The sequence below is a fragment of the Hippichthys cyanospilos genome, chromosome 5 (genome assembly GCF_059441005.1).
Source record: "Hippichthys cyanospilos isolate Australia breed blue-spotted pipefish chromosome 5, RoL_Hcya_1.0, whole genome shotgun sequence".
Classification (NCBI taxonomy): Eukaryota; Metazoa; Chordata; class Actinopteri; order Syngnathiformes; family Syngnathidae; genus Hippichthys; species Hippichthys cyanospilos.
The window spans coordinates 2,368,630-2,382,009 of NC_142373.1; the positions used below are offsets into that span (position 1 = coordinate 2,368,630).

Here is a 13,380-nt window from a genome sequence, read left to right on the forward strand (position 1 = left end):
CTCCCTGTAGAAAGTTGTGTTTGCGCCGTTGTGGGAGTGAATACCTCAGACTTACTTCCTGGTTATCATGAGTAGTGTCGGTTTGGGTATCGTCTGAATTTGAACGATTCCCGTTCCGATTGCTGATCTTCTGCTTGACTCTGGTTCTGGACGGTTCTCTGCAATTACATCACCCTCCCAAAGGATGACTGCTGCCACAGCAGGCCCGGATGTTGGCAGAAAGGTTCTCGCACACGTATATGCAATTTCTCGTGGCGGATTTACCAGTTGATCTCCTGTCTTACCTTCACCTATGGTCCCGACCCGTGGGCCATGACAGAAAGAACAAGATCCCGGATACAAGCGGGTGAAATCAGTTTCCTCTGCAGGGTGTCCGAGCTGTCTCTAAGAGATAGGGAAAAAAGGTCAGTCATCAGGAAAGGTTAGGTTGCCTCCTGGAGGCCTTCTTGGTGAGTTCTTCCAGGCATGTCTCAGGACACGTTGGAGAGACATTGTCTCTCAGCTGGCCTGGGAAGCCCTTGGAGATACCTCAGAAGGAGGTGGACAAATTGGCTGGGCAGAGGGAAATTTGAAGCCGATGAAGCAACTCGCAGTAACGTTGGGGAAAATAAATAACAATGAACGATTTGAATTTTGCAATGGTGAACTTAGTCCAAAAAACTTGTTCATTTAAAACTGTGGACTTTGAACTACTGCAAAAGTAGCTTTGTCAAGAATACCAGGGGCTGACTTCAACAAGCCTCCATCACCAGTACCTTACATACAATTCAGCGAGTCGGAAAAAAGGGTAGCCTACCATGGTCATGGTCTGAAAAGGGTGAGCAAAAAAACGTCTCGCAGTTGGATATCAAATCTAGATGCATCTTATAGCCATTATTTTCTTTAGAGCTGCATAAATACATATTTCAAATCAATCATTGGATTTGGCCTGAGGGCCTTGAGTTTGACATATGTGGCTCAGAGTGAGCAGAACCAGAGGCAATCTCTTTGCAGGCCTTGTCACCTGTGTATATGCGCGGTCGGGTGGCAAACCTCAGCTTGTATACATATTTGTTAGATTGTGTGTGTGTGTTGCTTCCGTAATCCTGCCCGCCCTCCCACACATATACAAATAGGTAGGTCTTCGTCCAGGGCAGCCACCGAGATGGCAACACGACCGGCGGTGTTATGCGCGCTCTTTTTGCCAGATGCCCTCTGTAAATAAGCAGAGAGCCCTTGGAGGGGCGCCGTCGGGCCGCCTGGCTCACCTGGTCCCGACGGACGCAATCAGACCCCCCTAGCCCCCTTCCCGCCACACCTCCTACCTTGACTAGAGGGTGAGGAGTGGTGTGGGTCTGGTGTGTATGAGTCTGCCTGTTGTGACACAGCCGAGCCGTGGCTCTAATTCATTAAAGCAGCCTGCTAATATAAACAGCCATTCATTAAGCTGCCTGACATTTGCCCGTCTGGACAATGTGAAGAGCCCCAATAGAGCTGCCATACACTTCTGTGTGTGTGGGTGTGCGTGCATGCGTGCTTGACCATTTTTTCCCCAAGCATGTAGTTTAACACAAACCAGAGAGCCTATACTTCATTATGTACTAGAGCAAATCGATATACAATGCGATCTTACGTGACATCATACGATTGAACAGAAATTTGGGGTAAATATGTGTCTAATGTGGCAAAAATCTCACCACATCACTTCAATCATGACCACAGCATACCTGTTTCGAGTTTAGAGCATCAAAGAGTTTGGTTATTTGCCTTTTCGTTGTCAAATGGAAAATATCATCCTATTTGAAGCATATAAAAAGAGGGGCCAACGGTAATTTTTCCACTGGGCCACAAATGATGTAAGATTACAATGTACTTGCTATGGCCATGCATTTCTCAACTGTCATTTTTATGTATTTATCACCTTTTTCATGTAGGGTCTTTTATTTACCATTTTGCAAATTGTTATTTCCTTGATGTATCAGTTCCTATGCCTTCGTCCTAAGTTTATTTTGAGATATTATTGCGGTAAGTGTTGGGAGTAATGCATTGCAAAATAATGTAATTACTGCAAATACATTATTACAAAAAACTTGAATTACTGTAATGCATTACTTTTTACTAAAAATCGTAATTGTACACAAATGAGAATAAAGTAAAGCATTACAATGCATTTTTAGCCAGAAAGTGGCATTTTTTTTCTCCCCAAATTCACCATAAACACCGCAAGATCAGTGGAGAAAAGTCCGGGGCAAAAAGTTTACTTGCTGATCTACTACAGCTGAGATGAAACAGCGGGTTGAATATAGGCAATATGTACACAAGATGGATATATGACCATTATGTTCAATTTGTCAGAGATAAAGACAAGAAAAATTGCTAGCTGCACTTTGTGCGCGACAACTAAAAAGCTGTCCACTTTTTGAAATAGGACCAGTACTTTGACAAACCATTTAAAGTGGGGCCATAGTAACGTGAAGTTAGAGAAAAGAAAACATGCGGAGGAATGTGCTCTCTTGCTGGGGTTTTCACAGTGGATTCAACAGCTTTTGGAAACCTTGTCAGCGTGATCCCTGTCGCAACTTGCATACATGACAAGGTAAGCTAGCGCTAATTTTCACTGCACAATTGCTATTAATAATAGTCTATAAATAGTTCTGGTCAATGCATATCAGGATGAAGCATACAAAAACTCACGTTAGCCAGTACTTTAAAGACCTTAACAATGATGTAGGCTAGCTGCTAACATTAGTCCCACCAAAACCATCTATTTTTGAAACAAAGGTCTCTAACCTAGCCAATGTTCTTGAATTTGGATATTAACATTGAACTTGTGAAAGGCACTGTTTTTGCCTACAGCAAAAACAATGCATCACTATGCTGTGAAGCTAAGTTATAAAGGAATTAAAATACAAAAAAAGATTTTGTATCCTCAACGGTTTACAATACAATACAGATGAAATGATTTGGACTACTGGTTTTAGGCTTAAGCCAACCTTATACTAATATAAAAGTAATGCAATAGTAGTGTCATGCAGTACATTTCAACTACAGTAATATTGTAATGTACAGTAAATAATTACTTTGAAATGACAGTAAAAGGGATTAAATATTGCATTACAGTTTTGAAGTAACTTGCCCAACACTGATTGCGGGTTAACTGTCTTCAACACTTAACATTAAATCCCTCATGGTGTACCTGGCAGTAAGCAATTGGACTTCACACAGCACATCATCTCCTTTTCAATTGTTGTCAATTATGTCAGTTGTACATGGATTTTCTTACAGTGCAGTCCCAAAACGCTGTGAAAATTGGGATTTTTAATTATTTTTTTATGTTGTGATATCACTGTTTACCACTAGATGGCAAATTGTGGCTTTTTTGTGCTTGTAGCTATCTATCTATCTGTTTAGCCAGCTAGCTAGCTATCTGTAATCTGCACTTTTATGAGGGTCAATCTCATTTAAAACAATAGCAGAAATGCTTATACAGCTTTTTATTGGTTCAATTCAGAGTGAGGTGTGATGCCAAATGTTTGTTTCTTTATTTGTTTTTTAATGTTCAAGCAAACTAAAGACTTCTAACTAAAGACTTCTTTGCTATGACCGGTCATATAGTAAAACAAGTTTGACTTCAACTTTCACTGAAGTGATCAGAGCCGTCCTTTCTCGAGGGGCTGAGTTCAACTGTGAGCGTACCTCACTTGTGGTGGCGTCTGGCCTCGGGCTAGAGGACCCTGCCGCAGGGCCAAGAGGCAACGTGGCCTGGCAATTTCCAGATGTTCGCCTGCATTAGGGCCCGACAGGCTGTCATGTTACCACCTACGCTAACCACACAGTTCCATCATAACCCATCTGCTTCCCAACACCTCCTGGGGGGGAGATCTCACCACCCGTCAACCTCATAAGAGACAATACATCAGAACATTAACACATATGTGTTAAGTAAGCTCACATTTAATGGTAAAGACTCTACTATATAAGATGATTGTTCACATACATTATTGACAGATGTTCCCTACACGTCCTATAATGGAACACAGACACCACTGAAGTTGGAGTTCAAGCAAAAAGGCAACTTCAAGAGGATGAACCGACCAATTTGTTTAGAATGCATATTACTCTCATAGCAAATAATGTATACCATTTTCTGTGGTTGTACATTATGGATCATGACTTATATCCTGGTGTCTGAACTGAGTGCCAGACGACATCCAACTGCAGGGCACACAAAAAAAACCCTCAAACATTCACACCTACAGGCAATTTAGAGGTTACGACTAACCAAACAGGCATTTTAAATGCCAACTGCACCAAATTATTCTGACGACTTAGGCAGACGTGCTAAACACTTCTGCGTATCCCGATTAAAAACAATTCAAATCAATTTATATTGACATTGAATTTGGGAAAATAAATCATGTGGAAATAACGGAATACCCCAAATTGCAGAGATTACAGCATGCTCAGATTGTCAAATGAAATTTGACGCGCCCACCAGCAAATCACTTGTTGATGTTTGTCTCGCCCTGCTGGCAAAACTGAAGAATTACATCAATTTGAGAGGTGAGGGGGGAATCCGATTTACATAGTAGAGCACTTGCATCATGTCACATATTACGACATCAGTGGTTTCGGTGTTTTGAGACGCTTTCATTTAATAATTTTAAAGTCTTTTTATAAGATCAATGTGGTATTGAAATACAGTTTGTACACTATACAATCAAGCCCATTATGTGAATTGCAGAAGCAAATCAAGCTAACTTCGGCCTTCTTCCATGACGCATGAAAATCAAATTGTTATACAGTACTGTATATAACAATAAATAACATTGAATTCGAGATAAATCGTGCCTTGTTATGAAACGCATCAGTGACCTAAATACAATGTATGAACCATAATCAAAACGTCTAATGTCAAAACTAGTCATCCATCAATTTATTGAGCTATGTATGTTTAACGGGCCGTGACAAAAAAAGACGCCTTCTCTATGATGTTGATGAGTTGAAGAAATTGCTTTTGTTTATAAGTACTGACATTCATAAATTCAAGATGGAAGGCATAGTCAAACACAAAATGTTGTCATAAAAAGATCACTTTATTAAGCCGGGAATACATGTTTGTTACATTACAATTCCTGTGAGATAGAAAACACAATAGCTTTTTAAAATCAAAGCAATGTCCACTTAGTTATTAATTGTATTTATTCATATCTTTAAAATAAACAGCAATAAATATGTCATATATTTGAATCCTTACTTTATCTTAAACAAAATAAACGTACAGTATATGTTACAACATTTTAGAAACAAATGGGTCAAACGTCAAATCCATCATAGCCATTGGTGACGCCACATACTGTATGCGGCACTGTAATACATTTTCAACGGTTAAAATCACAATGAAAGATACAATTACACTTAACATATTTACGTATTCATAACAACACAAATGTTGTAAAGACGTAAAGTGCTGTTGACCACACGCCTACAAAGATAAGTAGCATCACACACAGTAGAGAGCACAGAGAGGTCCTCAAGTTTAAGACACATGGGCAATGCAAACACCTAAACGCAACGTCGCTGCTCCGAATGTTGATCCAGAAAATGAATTAAAAATTAATCAACAGTCAGAGTCCAAATTTAGCGGTTGTTTGCTGAGGATCTGCAGGATATTTAGGTTACCTCGAACTGAGCATGGCAGTGACTAGTTTCTTGTTCCTCAAGTGATTCAAAAATCAGATTTTTTTTTTTTTAGTGTGAGAAAGCATACACTTTTGTCATACAAACATTTGGGAAACATTGCCTCCTGGTGGTAGGATGACAAAATGATTGATTTGACTTGTAATTAAAAAAAAGTGCCTGACTTTTTAAATCTTAATATCAAAGAGGATGAGCTTAACTAATCATAGGAGCCAATACGGTGATCGCAATTAAAATTCAAATAATAGTGCAGACAATCAGGTGCCATAACCATGCCATAATTTGGCTTTAGCCATGGGTGTTCCTAGTCAACTGGTAGGTTAACGACGTGAATTAACTGCAGGTAGAGTAGTCGTTTGTTCCTGTGTGCCCTGCAATTGCCTAGCAACCAAATATCAGTTGTCTTCCGTCTACTGCCTGAAGTCAGCTGGAATAGGCACCAGTAAACTAGCGAACCTTGTGAAAATAAGCGGCTTTAGAAAACAGATGGATGGACTTGCAATGTACAACTGCAAATCAGTTAGGGATGTCATCATCTAGGAGCCATAATAACATTAAAAGATTGATACATGTGTGATACAATGTATGAATATTTGCAAAAATGATGTTCTAAAATGAAAGTGTACCTCCAGTGTCCAACTTTGAGGTACTTATGGGGTTAAATTAGCCATATAATAAAGTTCGATGACAAGCCGGTGTTCCCATTTCTGTGTCTCATCTTTAATTTGCCAAAATAGTCCATCCACTCTATTTTAATACACTATTTGCACTTTGTGTGTCATCCTTGCATCTTCCAGTTGCTACTGAGTGTTTTCTCTCTCATTAGATGGCCCTAGTAGGCTGCAGTAGTCGTGTTGATTCCACCTTATAATGTGTGCTTGTTATCCCACAAAAACGTTTGTAGCTTTGCTTTATGTAGTTTTGTGAACAAAACCAAAAATGGTTTTTGAACTTGTCTTTGTAGCGCATTTAATCATAAATAAGCTACACAATGTCTCAGCTTCAAATGAATTGGGATTTGTTAGCTGCAGACCTGTCATCTAAGGCAAAAGTGTTGTTTGTATCATTCAGAGTAAAGTTAAAATACAAAGGAAAATTCTAATATTCTACATTACATTCTGAGACCTCTCAAGTAATTTGATTTGCAAAGAAGGTTTTTTTTTTTTTTTTTAAACAGCCGCACACTCTAAGTGCTGAATCGAAAAGAAGCTGACACAATTTATTGGGTTATTCATTTATCTCAAAACTTTAAGTCAAAAACAAATAACCCCAAAAATCTTTGGTACTAAATGAGGAATTGGGATGAAGCCCAAATTGAATTCTTTTGTACAAAACAACCCCTCCAAAATGGTAAATAGTATGGGTTATTTTTAACCCAGTTGTTTTTAAAGTGTGCAGCTGTGTACTGTAGTTCCGCATTTGCAAATTCACCTATTTGAGGATTTTCTTTTTTTAAACTAATCCTGTATTATCCTGAAAACCTCAACCATTTGATGTTGTGTGCTGAAGTCAAATTAATAAATGAATGATTTTGGCGCCATCTTAGTGCCAAAGTCATTCGTTAATTACTGTAATCGTTAATGCACGCAATATTGAAGAAAGTTCAGGAGCTTCGTTTAGACATGATTACTACTTTGCCACCGTCAAGTGAGGTCCCCACGCAAAGGAACTGCTTAAGTATACCAGGAGTTTAATTTCCACAATAGTACTGCTGTGTCATCATCTTGTAGCATCTTGTACAGTAAGTATTTTTTGGGAGGGTTTCATTTACTCGCAGAATTTCGCCAGGTTTAGGCTATATGCATCAAGAAAAAAATTCCCTCCATTTAAATTGAGCTACTGAAATCAATTCAGTTTTACCCAATTTCCCAATTTATTGCAACGGACTTGTGTATTTGTAACCATTGCATCAAAGTAAATCATGAAAAGTTTAACTAGCAAACGTTCCTTAGAGGTTCCTCAGACACCAAAACTCACTCAGCTAGAACCCTGGTGAAAACAAAATATCTTACACAAGGCCCAGACTCCAAAGGCAACATGCAAATGTGCTGACTAATGATTTGCGATCAGCAGGGAAATCAACGCTAAATACTCATCTTAAAATTGCCGGAGATGGAGACGAGAACAGTGTAGTGCGGCCACAGCTGGCTTAGGGTAGACTGACTGAGGCGGGCGCCTATGGTCCCTCCGACCAAACACTGGAAAGGTGGCTGAAATGTCTTGCAAAAGGACCCATGACTCAGACAGAGTGGGATTTGAGCAGCAGACCCTTGGTTTGCTGTTCAACCCATTCTACCGTCTGAGCCACGGTCACAGCGATTTGAACTAGGTCAGACTTAATTACTAAAACCTAACGCCGCCATGACCTGAGGAAAAGTCTCATTTTGCCATGCCGCCGCATGTACAGTGATATACTGTATGTACTGAATAGCCTGAGGGGCCTTCTCCACATTTCAGTGACCAAGTGAAGCAGACCTGGAAAGATAATACTGTGGTTTGTTTTACGGGAGCGGATGCATCATTGATGTCAATATCGTCGACAAGGTAAGGAGGTCAACAGAGACAGAGATGAAAATGTCTTTTGAAGACGTATTTGACTGTGGTTAAACTTTGTTGCCTAGGCATTTACATTGTTTTGATTTCTACAGCAGCCCGTCTAAGCAACAAACTCGAAGGGACGGAATTACTTTTACCATCTGTTCATTGCTAAGAGTCTCGAGCTTAACTCTTGCCGTTTACTTTGTTTTGATTTCTACGGCAGTCTCTCTAGCTTCCAAGGTCTTGACTGCCTCAGCAGAACATAACAGGAGACCAACATAAACCCGTTTTGTTCCATTGCCGGATAAGGCAAAACCCTCACTGTTATGGATTCAAATCTGGACTCCTTCATGTGTGGGATTTGAATTTTCTCTAAATGCACATACCGCAGGGATTAAAAATATACAGATACCAAGAATCAAGAAGTTTGGGTTAAAGGACGACGTAATACAAAGAAAACCCACATTTACAGTGACAAGGCCAAAGTTAAACATCATCAACATGCAGTTGATGTTTTCACACATTCAAAGAGTCAATGTGTTTGATTAGGACACAACACCCCATTATATCTTTTTAATCCATATTTCTATGGTTATTGCTACATCACGACATACAGCGTGTTACTGATTTACACCCTGTCGTACATGTCACAGGAAATGGGGTCATCTGATCCACACATCTACTGTACGTCTTCCAACAAACAACCTCTCCAATTACCCATCCTCGCATTTCAATCTCTCAAAGAGTTAACGTGACAAGAACCAAAGGCCACCTAACAACCTGAACCTTGAATCGAATCGGCTGCTTATAAATGCTGTGTGCACACTTCATTTAAGTAATGTGATCATGAAATGACAGGATGTTATTGAATTAATGCAGGAGAGGCGAAAACACCCCAAATATAGCAGGAAATTAAAATCCATCATATGAAACCAGAAAATCCAATAAGACTAAGCTTCTTATGAAAATAGAAAGCGTAAAGTTTTTAAATCAACTATTCAAAAATGACGGCTGGGTTCTTTTTTGTGACAGTTTCTAGAGTTTCTAAATTAAAAAAAACCCAAAAGAATACATTAACAAAAATATAATAATTAGAAGTTGGGGACTTGAATCCACAAACATAAACTCAGGACAGCACAGCCTATAATTTGATAAATAAATTAAATAAAATCTATATAGTCTCCACTACTGTAATTTAAATGCTTACAAATTCTATATTACATCTGCATCTGTGACATTTTGAATCAACTAAGAATCTTTATATTAAATACAATATTTAATTAAAATCCCAGACTATTTCTTCTGTGATCAGTAAAAGTGTTTGGTCTGCCATTTGACGTTGACAAATCACGCATTTTTTTTTTCAATTGCGACCCCCGTCCATAAAACCACCTTATGAAGCAGGATACACTCTATCAGCTTGAATTTACTACCATTCTAAAACTACATCACATGTAGCGAAAGCACCTTTAGCATGTTCCACATGTCAATTTCAGTTGCTGCCTCCTTTGCCTCATTGACATTCTGTGTGAGGGGGAAAAGAGCCTTAATGTTCTGTCAAAAATAAAGCAGCGATTTTGCATCATTCGGGAAAGGCCTCTCTTCAATTCAAACCACCGTAAGTCTCTGACAGAGCAGACTCTTACTGCACCGGATCAAGGGATACATCCCACTCGGCAAAAACGACATCAGATGCGTCCGTTGCTCTGCGTGCTGCTTCGGCGCCTGCTAAAGTCATGAGAGGTGTAGTGAAGCTCGGCCGCGGCGAAAGTGGATGAAGAGGGGTTGGATGATGGCGTGGTGAGTCCAGAAGCCTCACAGGCCAGTGCCACCTGCCTCAGGGCATCCAGGGAATCCATCTTGGCTCCACGAAGCAGGTCGCTCTGACCCTAGAGCAAACAGAAAAATAAAGTAATTAACAAATGCTGCAGTGCAGGATTTGTAAAGGCGGAATATAATTGCTATAATTTGACTGTACAAATGTACCTAATAAAGGGGCTGCTGAGTGGATCTGATAAAAAGCTTATCCTCACACCTTCACAATAAATACACTCATTACACTATTTGCGAAATACAGCTTGAATTCAAGTAAAAATTTGGCATTGCAGTCCCTTGATTGAAATGTGGAACAGAAGAACATAATAAATTTAATACTGGTTATAAAACAAGACATTTATCTTGGTCCAAATCCAATTCAATCGGCAATTCAGGTGAAAGCAGTGTGTCTATCGATCTTGTCCGAAGAGGACATGGAGAAGGACTACAATACTGGATTTTCGATCACAAAGATACACCTTATTGGAGTTGTCAAGCTTCCCAGGCGGGTGGTTCCCAAGCCGCCGGATCCAACCGCAACTTGACTGCGGTTGTAGAATCAGTTGTCATCGCAGAAAAGTTGCCGTTTCGCCTCAAAGGAACTGATTACTAATTCGGCTTTTTGAAGCACCATTCAGAATCTCATGCTAAGGGTTCCTCGGCCTTGAAACCACATTGTTTGTCAACCTGCTCACAAAACAACTGTTATCAGGACTCTTTCTCCTGGACATAATTGTTCATGCTCTCTGGTTGGAGCATGGCTAAAGACTTGTTTTCTTTTTCCTCCATGACCCGCCCCCATATAATCTTATCTCTGTCAGTATTGTATGTTTCTTGGACAGCTTGAGTTCGTTAAGTCGAAATTTCATACCTTGTATGTGTGCGGGTGTAATGATGTTCAACCCTAATTGATTATAAAAAAGTCAAGTCACATTCAACCTTAGTAAAAAAAAAACTGGAGGGAGTAGATTACTTGATTATTTGATGATAGGATAATCATTTGTTAAAAATTCAATATTGACAGTCACAGTCCAATTAGAACAAAATACTTGAATTGAAATGTTGAGTAGTGTATGTGTTTTCTGTATATTTGCTGTACCTTGAGCACAGTGACATTCCAGGTAAAACTTTCTACAGCTTTGTTTAGCTTACGTCCTTTCATTCCTTCCTTCTCCGCCAACCGAGACAGATCTTCGTGGAATTGCATGCCTTTAAAACACACAGATACAATTTGGTAATTTGTTCAGTGATCTAAATGATTCAAAATGAGCTCTCATTACGTTGCAGTTGTACACTGCTTCAAACTACAAACATAATGCTAAATATATTGGGAAATGAATACCTCTCAGTGTTCATCAAAAGTGAGCATTTTCATCTTTACCTTCTTTCTGCACCTGAGCAATCCTCTCCTGAACGCCATCAGCATTTTCAATCAACTGTTTCTGGGCTGCAATCATCTGAAACCCCCCAAAAATATTCAGTAGCTGTTTCACATTCACAAAGAAAAAAAAATCCCAATGATTTAACTTGATGAGAAGGCTTTTCAGAAATGATCTCTACCTAGACTAGCAGGGGCAGATAGAACATATCATTTGGGCTTTAGTTCCGCTTTAATACTTAGGCTAAGCAGATGCTAATAGCTTTTTTAAAATGAAGTTCGATCAAATTAAGCCAGCATGTATGACAATGTGTGTAGGTGTAACAACCGAGTGGTGACACAGGTGGGAGGGAGGCATCCTGGGATGGAGAGGGAGCAGCTGGACGCCTGGGATGCGTTAGCTTGATGAGGCGTGTGGGTGACTGCTTCACGCATGTCATCAAGTGTCTCTACATACCCGATGCCACACCAGTGTGTGTGTGTGCGCGTGTGTGTGTGTAAGCACTGCAACTTGACGTTATACCATTATAGAGTGTCGGCCCGTGGGAGGTGTCGCAGTGTCGCACTTTTTTTGGTCTAATAACAACGCTGGATGGAATGTATTCACACATTGTACTAAGGCAAAATGGTGTTTTGGATTAATTAGCTTATATGACAATTCATTAGATTGGAGCAGTGTTTCTCAAATAGGGGGGCGATGCCGGGGGGCCACGAATGACCCCAGGGAAAAGGATTTGTTTTAGTCATGTGACGTGGGATTAAAAAAAAAAAAAAAAGATTGGCATCTGTTTTTTTTCCAGGCACTTTGATGCACTTGGGTATTTTTCTTTACCTATTCCGTGTATAAAATACTGTTAAAAAAAAAGTAGTTAACAGTTTTTGAAAGTTTTTTATATTGCTTTTTCCTTGTGTCAATGTTAAAAAGGATAGTTTTAGTTATTCAATTTTTATAGATGATAATCTTCTTTATGGTCGGTGTAGCATGGGGGGCGCAAACTCTTTTCTCTTTCCTGGGGGGGGGGGGGGGGGTTGTAAAATATAAAATTTGAGAAATAAAATATAATTGAGATGCACTGGATAACCGTAAATCATCATGTTTCAAAAACTGAAGCCTCTTTCACTCGCTCAAAAAAAAAAAAAAAAAAAAAAAGAACAATGTAAACACAGGAAAAGTTGACTTTTGTACTGACCGTGTCATACGCAGAGAGCAGCTTGCGGGTAGGCTCAGACACACTGACGAGAGCTTCCAGACACGGGTAGCCTTCCTTGAGCACCATAGTGGCCCCCATGGTGCCCTCTGGGCTCTGCAGCCTGGTGGCCAAGCTCTGGATGCACTGCTTGAGTTTAGCCACTGTGGGGAGCCCACACTGCTCTTTGAAACAGGCGATGGTGCCCTGAAAGCAACACCAAAATATGAATAATATCAATCACACACAAAAAAAAAAAGTCGCGGCTCGATGAGAGCAGACTTGGCTTGACCAGACTCGATGAATACCACATGCCACCTTTGTGTGAGTGTGAGCATGTGTGATTTTCAGCAATGGAGGCGTGATGAATGATGGACTTGCTGCAGATGAGCTCACAGCGTGTGTATGTGCGTGTGTTAAAACAGGTGGGTGAGTGGTGGAAAGGTGAAAGTTTCCAGTGTTGCTGCAATTAATATATGCTAAGAAGTCCTCCACCGCTTTTTTTTTTTTTTTTTTTACATTGGGTCATTATGTAATTTTTCATCCATCCATCTCTTCATACATTGGGCATTGGGCAGGCTACACCTTGAATCCTGAACCGATTGCCAGTCAGTCGCAGGACACATATAGACTCACATTCACTCACACAAACACACTTAAGGATAATGGAGAGTGTCCAATTGACATCAAATGCATGTTTGAATATGGGGGAAAATACGGGGCATCAGGAGAAAAACCATGTTGGCACATTTCTGTTCTGTTCATCAATAAATACGTGAAACA

The 13,380-nt window shown here is 39.9% G+C and overlaps 1 protein-coding gene across 1 annotated transcript in view; it reads right to left on the reverse strand.

The window, feature by feature from the left end:
• Nucleotides 1-5,056: 5,056 nt before the first annotated feature.
• LOC148423138 (inactive phospholipase C-like protein 1) overlaps nucleotides 5,057-13,380 on the reverse strand; it is a 71,093-nt gene continuing 62,769 nt past the window's right edge. The window contains exons 9-12 of the mRNA XM_088415510.1: nucleotides 12,601-12,804; nucleotides 11,414-11,489; nucleotides 11,132-11,241; nucleotides 5,057-10,106 (exon numbers count right to left, since the gene is read on the reverse strand). Coding sequence (XP_088271636.1) covers nucleotides 9,906-10,106; nucleotides 11,132-11,241; nucleotides 11,414-11,489; nucleotides 12,601-12,804 — 591 coding nt within the window. The 3' untranslated portion in view covers nucleotides 5,057-9,905. The remainder of the gene's footprint in view (nucleotides 10,107-11,131; nucleotides 11,242-11,413; nucleotides 11,490-12,600; nucleotides 12,805-13,380) is intronic.